The sequence below is a fragment of the Pteropus medius genome, unplaced genomic scaffold (genome assembly GCF_902729225.1).
Source record: "Pteropus medius unplaced genomic scaffold, Ma_sr-lr_union100, whole genome shotgun sequence".
Classification (NCBI taxonomy): domain Eukaryota; kingdom Metazoa; phylum Chordata; class Mammalia; order Chiroptera; family Pteropodidae; genus Pteropus; species Pteropus medius.
Window position 1 is genome coordinate 9392045 of NW_024342467.1, and position 12559 is coordinate 9404603.

The 12559-nt window shown below is 34.9% G+C and overlaps 1 protein-coding gene across 1 annotated transcript in view; it reads left to right on the plus strand.

Moving 5' to 3' along the window:
- The window catches only part of ABCB5 (ATP binding cassette subfamily B member 5), an 83820-nt gene that overhangs the window by 15336 nt on the left and 55925 nt on the right, over positions 1-12559 (plus strand). The window contains exons 7-12 of the mRNA XM_039862502.1: positions 1453-1577; positions 1662-1839; positions 3099-3212; positions 3500-3610; positions 5723-5848; positions 7111-7314. Coding sequence (XP_039718436.1) covers positions 1453-1577; positions 1662-1839; positions 3099-3212; positions 3500-3610; positions 5723-5848; positions 7111-7314 — 858 coding nt within the window. The remainder of the gene's footprint in view (positions 1-1452; positions 1578-1661; positions 1840-3098; positions 3213-3499; positions 3611-5722; positions 5849-7110; positions 7315-12559) is intronic.

Below are 12559 nucleotides of genomic sequence, written 5' to 3' on the forward strand. Positions count from 1 at the left end.
TTTTTAATTTTGCAAAGCCAATTGTTCTTTATGAAAATAAAGCCATAAAATTCACAGTTTGTTTTCTAGCAACATACAAGGTCAACCAAATAAGAATTTTGAGCAATAAAAATATTTTGTGGTTAAACAATTCCTTAATAGGCTTGGGTGTTTAGACAACAAATTTTTATTTAGTGTGACTTCTAGTGTTGATCTTGTAACCCTTGTCAAAATCTTCATCCCCAGTTATTTGCAATGAAGACCCCCTCAGTAGGAAGATTACCCATAGTATGCTACTAAGATGAGAGCCTGAACTTAACTGCCCTAAAAAGGAACAACATTGGGAATCTAAGTTCTGCTCTTGTATTAAATGATTGTAGAGGAAGCAAGTAAAGGTCACAGTTATCCAAATGACTAAAGAAGCCAGGATGTTTTCTGGCTTCCTTCAATTTAACTTACTTTGGCAAACATTTATTAAATATTCACTTCGTATAAGGTTTTTTGCTAGGTGCTGCTTCTCTTCTAGTGATGTATTATAGAAATGGTTATCTTAAAATTAATTCAGAAAATGAGTATTACCCAGCTTTTGCTACCTTCTGACGTTAACAACTGTCTGAGCATGTCTTGCGTAAAATCAGATCCAATTATGTGGAATGTACTTTGAAAGTGAATAGATTTGTTATGTTAATAAGCAATAGTTACAGATGCACAGCTCAGAAGACAATTTTCCTCCTGTTCTCTTTCATTGAACTGCTGTGCTAATTACTAAATTAAATCTTTTTACTAATTAAAAGAGTACTACGTGCATGTATAGTAAAGGCACATTCTGATTTAAAATTTTTGAGAAATCAGGTAAACCTGCCTAATATCACCAAGAGTTATATTCTCCTCTCTCTCTGGAATCTTACCTTCATGTTTGGAGATATAGCATTTATGAGGCCAGCTGCATTACGTAGTAATAGCTTCAGGGGTCACACCCCAAACAAGTTCAGGATCATCTCCCTCTTCCTGCCACAGCCCTGTGACCAATATCCTCTGGAAGCCTTGCTTTTTACATAATAACAAACAAATCAAGTTAAATCGGACTCTCTAATTTCCAGAGTACAGCCCAAATTAACTATGTCCTAATCAAGCCTTTCCCAAATTATATCAATATAGATACCCATCTTCTAAGTCTTTAAAGAATGCAGAGAAACAAATGTGAAGCTCTAGGAGTAGAATGCAAAATATAGATTTAGATTCTATGATATATTAGGCTAAGCTCTTTCAATGCTGTGAGACTCTAAAATGTCTATTAATATCTCTGCCCATTGGTTTCTTGTTTGCAAACAGACAAGGTTAAGTTAAGTGATAGTAAATACTTTTTCAATAACAAAATTATGTTGTTCTAGATTCTAAGTGAATTAAATTCTCTGCACATTGCTACTACCCCAGGGTCACTCTTTGCTTAACTGTGGTCATGGTTTATTACAGATAGTCATCTCGTTGACCAGTAAGGAATTAAAAGCCTATTCCAAAGCTGGAGCTGTTGCAGAAGAAGTCCTGTCATCAATACGAACAGTTGTAGCCTTTGGGGCCCAGGAGAAAGAAATCCAAAGGTCTGTTTCTTTACTTATGACTATATGCTTGGTTTTTTTCTTTTTTTTCCCAAAGTCTATTGCATTATGTTTTGTCTTTTTAAGGTATACACAGAATCTAAAATATGCAAAGGATGTTGGCATAAAAAAAGCTATAGCTTCAAAACTCTCTCTTGGTGCTGTGTACTTCTTTATGAATGGAACCTATGGACTTGCTTTTTGGTATGGAACCTCCTTAATTCTTCATGGAGAACCTGGTTATACCATCGGAACTGTTCTTGCTGTAAGTCTTGTTTGAGAACAAAGGTAACTGGCCTAGATAATCTTTTCTTACTTAGAGTTTAGTAAAAATTTCTCTTTGAATGACATTGAATATTCAAAGATGAATGATTTTAATAAATATTTGTTTCTTTCAAATTATTTGTATACACCTTTAAATTATAGTTATGAGTGGCAGGATATATTTCTCCAAATTAATTTTCCACTGGGAGACAGAGTTTTCTTAATCCAGCAGTCAAAAAGGCCAGTCTTTTTTGAGACGTTTTCCCTTCAATCTTGCTAAGATAAAGTAGCACTCTACATTCACCTTGCTAAATGTTTTCCTTCTGGAAATATCCTATAAATTAGACTCTCCTGCCCTTCTTCTGTCCTTTCAGTATATAGTAATGTTTAAAACAGACTGTATAAACTCTGTCCAGGATCACAATTTAGAGTTTTTTAAACTCTTAGGGATTATGCATTAAATTTAAATGTATTCAATTATCCTCCCAAGTTTCAACAATAAACAGATCAATTCAGGATTTAGAAACATTTGTCTTGCTAAACTGAATTGATCTGGTCTATATACTTCAATCGTTTGGTCTTCCAATTTTATGCAGATTTCTTTTCTCTCCACTGAAGTCATCTTCTGAATTTGAGACTTTCATAGTTAAGACTTTAAGCTATCCATTTATTTCATATAAATGAAGTTTGGGTACAAGGAATTGGCACATCCTTGTGACTTTGGGCAAATGACTTGCTAAACCTGTTTCCTCAAGTAGGGAAAACAGCACCTAGCTTGTGGGATTCTTTCCTTCTTTGTTTTTTTACAGAGCCATGTCTGTCTGAAAATGGGTGTCCAGTAATATAAGAATTCAGAAAAGTTTGGACTGAAATAGTACAATGTCTCTAAGTTAGTGAAATCTAATACATCCTTCTCTTTAAAGCTCTAAGGATTGACCAGGAAGGAGAGTGTAACTCACCTCCTCACTCAGCCAGGTTTATGTACGCCAGCACTCCTCAGTAAGCCAGTTTTCCTTCGTAGACTTCCGAGAAGGTGATAACGACAAAACTATGGGACAATCAAAAGCTTTTCTACAATAAGAAAAGGCCAAGTATACTTGGGTTAACTTGTGTTTCCTTTATATTTGGCAGCGGCTTTTATTCTCTCCTATCTAATTTTTCTAATATCTCTATGTGTCTCAACCAAGTATACACTTCATTCGATTGTCTTTCTCATATAACTGAGAAGGAATAACTATTACTATGTTTTTGTTCCTGAAGGTTTTCTTCAGTGTAATCCACAGTAGTTATTGCATTGGAACAGCAGCCCCTAACTTTGAAACCTTCACTATAGCCCGAGGAGCCGCCTTTAATATTTTCCAGGTTATTGATAAGGTAAGATTTTCTAATTGCTTTGAAAGATAAGTAACACTACTGCAAGGAAACCAAAAAACAGGCACACTCGTTTCACTAAAACAAAAAGATGAGCAATTGGCTATGCAAAGAGAGATGGTTAATTCTTCTACAAGGAGATTGTTTCATTAAAACCTTCATGTCTAAATCAACGCACTCTCAAGCAAAAAGGGAAACATTGTAAAAGAAAACCATCTTAAAACTGTTTTTAGGATATAGTGTCAGCTTAGTCCCTTGAAGGTTTATAATGTCCTCTTTGTTTTTCCAAGAAACCTGCTATAGATAACTTTTCAACAACAGGATATAAACCGGAATGCATAGAAGGAACTGTGGAATTTAAAAACGTTTCTTTTAGTTATCCATCGAGACCATCTATTAAGGTAGGCTAGTTTAATTATAGCATTATACAATTTTCTGATATTATTTTCTACTGGGCTAAGCTCTCCTATGAGATACTTAGGACCAAGATTTTGCTACTTTGCTTGAGGGGTGGCAGAAGAGAAAGAGGGAGGAGAGGAGAGGAGGGGAGGTGAGGAGAGGGGAGAGAAGAGGAAGGATCAGTCCATAACTATGGAACAGCTAGCACATTTTGAGCTTCTTTTCTATATCCAACCAACTAAAGTGTTTTCAGTTCCCTGGAATTCCTTCCCTCTGGGTTTGGGAGCACATCAAGATGTCTTGGATTGATGGTGCCACCTATTGGTGGTTCCTGGATATTACCTAACTGAAGACAAATCATTTTAAATCTAGTTTCCAACTTGAGAGAATTAGGCACATGTTGTGCTTTCGCTTCTCCCTTTCCTAGGGCTTACACTGCACAGGCATTTGTTCCCCAGATACTTCTTCCTTCACTTTTCCACACACACGTGCAACACACACGCAAACACGCATGCATGCATACGCAGCACCAAGTTTATCCTCTTCCCTCTGTCATTCAACCTTTGACAAGTTCTTGTGAAAATGTATCTGTCTCTTCTATTGTTTTCTTCTTTCCAAAAGAGTAGTTAAAGATTGCAAAGAGTAATTACCAATAAATACCTGTTTCATAGAAAAAGGAGCACATGATTTTAAGTGAAATTGCTAAAATTGCTAATGTTATCAATCTCTAATGCCTTTTAAAGTATCCAAATGTCCCCTGCATAATTTGCATCAAAAAAAGATGCACCTACTCCTACTTTCATATTTTTTCTAAGTCTTTGATTGAAATTCTCTTTTCAAAGCTCTTGATTTTTTTTCAAATTTCTTGTTATTTAATTACCGTCCTTGCAATAGGGTTGTCTTCTACCATTTTTCTTAACATAGAGTATTTCGACTCCATTTTGCAACCACACTTGGGTTGGCTTCCTGGAAACTTAAGCACCAGTTGTGCCATTATTTTGCATAGTAAAGTGCTCTCTGGGTTTTAAACAACTATTTTTTAAATGAACTTTTGAAACATAGCCCTTTTTGTTAAGCCGAAGAATGAATAATTTTTTTAAAAAGTCCACCACCCACTTTAAATAAACAAAACAGAAATCACTCTAGAGTAAAAGTGCAGGTGGGAGAGGAGGTATTCCCACTGGGGGTCCCCAATTTCTCACCTCCTTTAGAGAGTTTTCCTCTGCTTAGCCCTTTGAAGCTTTTATGTTTGGCCATTTAAAGAGTCTGTTTCTTTACAAAAGGAGAGATCAAAGTGAGAGAATCCAAGGAAAGATTCCTATACTTGGAGCTGAATACATACAAATGCAAGCAAAGATAGGTGAGAGTTTCTCATCAGGATTGCTATTGTCATTTGGGGAGGGTAATTATTTGTGAGGTTTCTCTCACATTGCTGTTCCCTGGGACACTAAATGCCAGTAGCAAACTCCAGTTTGAAATGTCTCCTGGGATCCACAGCTAGAAGAGGGAGAGTTTTTATTGGTGGAATCCCATTAATAGGAGTTCCTGAGGAGTTGTTTTTTTGTTTTGTTTTGTTTTTACCTTTTATTTTGTTTGTTTGACTGTTTGTTTGTTTTTGTGGTGACATTGGAGTTTTGACCATTGTTCTACTTTGGAATGTAATTTGCAACAATGTTAAATATACTCTAAGAAAGAATTTCCTTAAATAGCTCACAAAGATACAAGGCAAGATTTCATCAGTTGTTGCAAATTAAAAGGTAGTTGTGAAATTCATATACATATTTCAGCTGAAAATATAAACAGTTTGCTGTGGCTCGTTAATATTCAATGAGTACTCTTAATTTTGATTTCCTCTTTATATAGAGAGATGATGAGAGATTCTTTTATGATTATTTTCCAAAATTATGTAGGTTATTGTTATACATGTATATGAAACAAACGTAACAATATTTAAATTTGCTTTTAGGTACCGCAAAAGAATTTATTTTATATTATTACATTATATTATTACATATAATTTATTTTATGTTAATTACATTAAATTTCTGAAAATATGTCAATCATATTCTCACTTATCCTAGTTTTATGGAATTTCTTCACATACATTCCAATAGATTCTGAAAGGTCTGAATCTCAAAATTAAGTCTGGAGAGACAGTAGCCTTGGTTGGCCCCAACGGCAGTGGGAAGAGTACAGCAGTCCAACTTCTGCAGAGGTTATATGATCCTGACGACGGCTTTGTAAGTGCACCTAGCGAAATTATGCACAGTCCACACAATGAGGCTTGGAAATGCCACCTACTACAAAGATCTTACAGCTATGTCAACTTAATTTTTAACAGTGGAGCTGGGAGAGAAACTTTATTGTTTTCTTTCCTGTATATTCATTTATTCAACAAATATTTATTGAGCACCTACTATGTACCAGGCGCTATTCTAGGTACTGGGCATATACTGGTGAACAAAGCATAAAAACCTCTGCCCTCATCAAGTTTACATTCTAAAAAATAGAGACAGACAAATAGAATAAGTAAGTTATATAGCAAGTTAGAAGGTATTAAATGCTGTGGAGAAAAATAATAGTAATTTGTAGTATCCAGAATTTACCAAGATTTTCAGTTTCTCAAAACATCCCAGAAGAATGATATCTATAGAGAATACGCTCTCTCATTTTTTTTCCTGTCATCTATAATGGTGCACTTAACTTTCTCACCCTTGTACAGGGCAGAAAGAACGAGACTATGATCATTACAAAAAGCATAATTCTTAATGATTCTCTTCAAACTTCCAACTGTTACTCTCCTATAGCCTGTTTTTACTTAAATTTGACTTCTTATGTCTACATTAGAGTATTTTAGACTTATATATCTATGCTAATATTGAACAAATAAATTTTCGGATAACCATTCCATATATAAAACAGTTGCATAGAATACCCATGCCCACACAGAATACCAGAGTTGGTGAGACTCTGAGTTATAATTATTAAACATTTGTTTCTGTATTGGAATATGTTGAGGTAATGGGTAATGGCGCTATCTGTGGAGAAGACAGCATCCATTTAGTATTATATATAGCAATGAATAGAAGACACTCTTGCCTTTTGCAGGGAAGGGGTGTTGAAGAGAAGTACAGAAGAATATTTCCTAGAATAAATGCAGAGATCAGAGTCTTAACAAAACTGAAGTTTGTTACATGTGTCTATGTGGTAACATTTGTGGCTTCTAGGGTATATTTATAATACCTGATTTGTGAGTCTTAGAGTAAAGATATTTAGGTGACGTGGCAAGATCCTAACCCAATTTTTTTGAGAGTTTGTTGGTTCTCATCTACCAGAAAAAGTCTCGACAATATAAATGCTATAAACATTCTATCAAAATATAGTCAGTCTTTGATTCCTGAAATACCCTGCTTCTCAGCTTATGTTTTGGACTAGTAGAAAAGACTCTAAACCCAATGCAATGAAAGGCATCACAATGTGATTCATTCCTATGGATTGGCAGATCACAGTGGATGGTAACGACATCAGAACTTTAAATGTGCAGCATTATCGAGAACATATTGGAGTAGTAAGCCAAGAGCCTGTTTTGTTTGGAACTACTATTAATAACAATATTAAATATGGACGAGATGGTGTGACCAATGAAGAGATTGAGAAAGCAGCAAAGGAAGCAAATGCTTATGATTTTATAATGGAGTTTCCCAATGTAAGTACACTGTGTGGCCTATGTCTTTAGCTAAGAACTAAAGCACTACAGTATTCCAAAATGAAGTAACAAAACAGTAACTTCTACAGAGTAGGGGGTGCGATTAATTTGGGGGTTATCCTAGATGAAACATCCATAAATGAGAAAGCTTAGTAACAACCAAAAGAAGAAATGCATCATTGTAAGGTAAATTTTAAAAATCATACTTAGTTCTAATTGGTTCTCATTGTAAACAGAAAAGAAAAAAATGATGGATATGTTAAAATATAACAAAGATTATATGAGACAAAATCGTCTGTCCAAGCTGAGAAATATCTGCAAAAATGTTGATTTTCAAGGCCATCTTGTGGCTAGGAGTGGAAATGTCACACAGGATATTCAGATTGGTTCTGTGGTAAGGCAAAAGGAAAACTAAGATCATTTTTAGAAGCACAAGAAATGTAAAATTATACTTGGAAAGGGATGTAATAAACTAAAATTCTTGGTAGTAGAACACATCTGATCCTAATGGGTATTTGGAATTAATAGCTGTAAAACCATTTATTTACATTTCTCAAAGATTTGTTCATCAGTATCACCTGAAATTGTTGTGGGAGCACTCTTTGAAAAATGAAAGAATGAGATTTGAAATTAAAAGATAAAATTCCACCATTCCAAAAGTCAGCGCTAAGAAAAATGCTTATTTTAATGGATATATTTTAAAACTCCACTTGTTGGGTCATAGTAATTTTGTTCTTACTTTTGTTTTGCTTTAAAAAAAGAACTTTTGTTATGCTAGTAATTACCTCCTATCCCCATTATTTAGGATCATAATTAGGACAGCAAAATTATTAAAGACTTGAGGTCATTCTTTGCATTATGGTTTGGGAAAACACAAACTCTTTCTTTGACGTTTTGACACTTATAATGACTTCCTTTCCTCAAAACACCAATGATCTTCAGTTTCCCACTGGAATTAGGGAGCTTTCTGGTGCCTCTTAAATTATACCATGTGAGCTACTACTTGCTTTTACTAAAAGTCCAATATTTACGCAAAAAAATCCTTTGCTATAAATAAAATAGTGATCCAAAGAACAAATTAAAGATATTGGTTTATCATTACCACACCATTTTTTATAAACTGTAAAACAAAATCTATGAGGTCATTAATTTAGAAGGGGAAAAAGTTTCCTAGGTCTTTTGCTTTGTTTGGTTTTGTTTTATATACAGGGGATGAAGTTGATTTAAGATGTGGAGTTCGGAGAGGTAGTTTGAATAAGAATTTTGAAAGGTTCATTTGGATATCTGTTTCTGGCCATCAAGATGTGGATGTGCATTTCTTAAAATTCTCACACATTACATCTTTCAGCCTGGAGACCCTCCAAAAACCTAAGAGGCAATGTCATACTGGGTATGGGATGCAGACCTTCCCTCTCACTGGCTACCATGATGGGTCCTGAGGCCATCTACAGCAGAGTGACAGGACAATCTTACAGTGACACTCTCCTTTGAAGGAAAAGAGAGTTTTTATTATGCTGCATCCCAGTATCCAGGAATTAACAGTAAAAAAAAGAACTGTTGGCTGCTTAATTAAGAGAGTTATGAAGTACTAGATTTGGGAAAAAAACTGGTTTTCAGGAATGAAACTTAAATCCAGCATTACTTACTTAGTGCTCTGAAATAACAACTCCACTGAGACAATTCCTTGGTGATAAAAAAGTCAAGGCAAAAAAAGTAAGCAACTCAGAGGTGAGCTGTGGCTCCTTTAGAGCAAAAGAGGGGCAGCCCCCCATTACCAAACAGCGCTTTAGCCTGGGGCCTTTGCAACATGCAGTGTTCCTGTCCAGTTCTGGCACCTTACCATTTTGATAAGGACCTTGTTGTCTTTTTACCAGTTTATTACTTGAAATGATAATATAATCTGTCTGCCATTTCAGGACTATGATACATTTTTCTAGTAGTTTTAAAAAATAAATAAGATTTCATTTTTCTTCCCCTCTGCTCCCCCCCAAAAAGAGAGAGAGACTGGCTTATGATGATGGAAACTAAATTCCAGAAATATAAGAATAAACACAATAATAAATAAAAATTCCAAAAGTGGTTAATTTATATGGGTGAAAAATTAGTAAAAGTTATGCTCAAAAATAAATATCATTACTTTTATGGTACTTTTACAATATACATATATTTTTAATTAATATATAAGGATTAACTGATACTTGCTGTCCTTTTCCTGTTAACAACCATAAAACTGGTAAAATATATGAGGCACAGGACAATTGTTTATAGGCATTGGACGAAAGGTGGCACAGAATTGTGATACCTGAGAGGAAGGAAGTTCGTGAATTTATAGCATTCTGTCTAGGAACAAATTTTTAACTACGTCTCTGTAAACTGGAATCCAGACAGAACATAGCAGTCCCACTGAGGTGAAAGGCAGAGAGAGAATTTCAAGTCAGTGTAAGCAAAAGGAGAAGCAATGAGAGCTGTGGAGTTGAGCTGGGAGGCAGAAGTCCATGTAGGCATCTCTTGGGAATCTTTTTCTGAGGACTGACTACCCAAGGCCTCCCAGAGATCAGCTGCTACAAAGCTGAGAGGAGAACAGAGATACTAGAAGTCAAGCAGGATGATGGACATGGCCCGGCCAGAGTGGAGAAATCACATTAATACCTTTTAATACCTCAGGCATATAGCTGAGACACCAATAAAAGCTACATCTTAGGAGTAAAGACCACACCTTAGAGTAAGGCTGACTCTAGACCTGCCCTAACAAATCCTAAAACCAAGCCAGGACAGGATCCTCAAAGAAAACAGAACCTGGAGATTGGGTCCTGCCAAGTTTCAAGACTTTCTTCAGATTCACCCCAGCAAAGCATAAAACCAAGATTACACAATTTCAGGATGATAAGTCAGTATTTGAATTGCTTACTAGAACAAAAATCAACATTTTTTCAAAATTCATTGTTTCAAATTCAGAATCTCTCCAACATATCACACACAGAATTCAGTATATATTCTACAATAACTAGACATGCAAAGAAATAGGAAACTATGATCTACAGGCAAGAAAACACAATCTAAATGTTTATGAATTTCAGAAAAGCTTCAAAATGCATGTGGCAAAAATTTGAAAAGAGGAATAAACAAATCCACGGTTTTCGTTGAACTCTTCAGTATTCTGTGAAACAAATAGGCAGAAAATGAGCAAAGATATAGATGACCAAAACAATATTATCAATCAACTAGATCTAACTGACATTTATAGAATACTCTACCCCAAAACAGCAGAATAAATTCTTCCCAAGTGCACATGGAATGTTCACTGAGATAAACAATACTTCGGGCCATTAATAATAAAAATTAAAACCTTTGCAATTTCAAAGGAAACATATAAAGTATGTTCTCAGACCATAATAGAATTAAATCATAGAAATCAATAACAGAAATATATCTGGAAAATCCACAAATACTGGAAAATTACATAACCCACTTCTAAATATTCTATGGCTCAAAGAAGTTTCAAGGAAAATTAAAAACTATTTGAATGAAATAAAACTGAAAATGCAGTGTATCAAGAGTTGTGGGATACAATTAAAGCACTGCCTTAAGAGAAACTTACAGCATTAAAAGCTTATTTTAGAAAAAAAGGCCTAAAACCTGTAAACTAAGATGAGAACCTAGAGTGAAAAGAGTAAATTAAACCCCAAACAAGCATAAGGAAGGAAATAATAAAGATTAGAGTACAACCAGTAAAATCAAAAATGGAAAACCATTAGAAGCAATCACTGAAACCAAAATCTAGTTCCTTGAAAAGATCAATAAAATCAGTAAAACTATAACAAGGATGATGAAGAAACATCAAAAAAGAAGAGAAACTACCAATACCAGGACAGAAAAAAGGTACATCACTATTGACCCCAAAGACATTAAAAGGAGTACTACTGACAAAGCTATGCCTGTAAATTTGACAACTTAGAAGATATACAGATGACAATAAGCGTATGAAAAGATGCTTCACATCATTTGTCATTAGGGAAATGCAAATTAAAACAATGAGATACCACTACACTCAATTTAGAATGGCCAATATCCAGAACACTAGCAACACCAACACCACATGCTGGCAAAGATGTGAAGCAGCAGGAACTCTTATTCAACAAATGGTACTAGATGTGTGTGTGTGTAGGTGCACGCGCGCATGTATCCAACTAATGATGCAAGGATATTGCTGGTGGGAATGCAAAATGGTATAGCCATTTTAGAGATGGTTTGGTAGTTTCTTAACAAAACTAAATATATTCTTACCGTGTTATCCAGCTATAGTGCTCCTTAGTGTTTACTCAAAGGAATTAAAACCATATATGTACACAAAACTTGCACACAGATGTTCACAGCAGCTTTATTCATAATTGCCAAAGCTTGGAAGCAACCACGATGTCCTTCAGTAAGTTAATGGATAAACTGTGGTACCTCCACCCAATAGAATATTACTCAGCACTAAAAAGAAATGAGCTTTCAAGCTATGAAAAGATGTGAAGAAATCTTAAATGTATATTACTAAGTGAAAGAAGCCAGTTTGAAAAGACTAGATACTGTATGAACTATATGACATTCTGAAAAAGGCAAAACTATGGAGAGAGTAAAGATTAGTGGTTGCCAGAGGTTGGGGAAATGGGAGGGATGAATAGGTAGAGCACAGAGAATTTTTTAGGTCAGTGAAAGTACTCTGTATGATACTCTAATGATGGATACAAGTAATTATACATTTGTCCAAAATCATAGAATATACAACACCCAGAGTGAATTCTAATGTAAGCTGTGGACTTTGGGTGATTATGATGTGTCAATGTAGATTCATCAGTTGTAACAAATGTACAGCTCTGGTGGGGGATATTGAAAATGAGAGCATCTATGCCTGTGTGGGCTAGGGGATATATGGGAAATCTCTTTACCTTCCTCTCAATTTTGCTTTGAGCCTAAAACTGTCTTCTAAAAAGTCTTTTAAAAATTATACACTGTATAATTCCATTCATATGAAGTTCTAGAACTAATTAAATTAATTTCTAGTGATTAAAATCAAATCAGTGTCATCCTTAGGCAGGATGTGGGTTGACTAGAAAAGGTCATGAGGAAACTTTATAGATTGATGGAAATGTTTTATATCTTTGTTGGGGTCGTGATGGTATAGGTATACACATTTGTCAAAACTCATAGAACTGTATCCTTAAAATAGGTGCATTTTATTGAGTACATAATGTTTATGGGT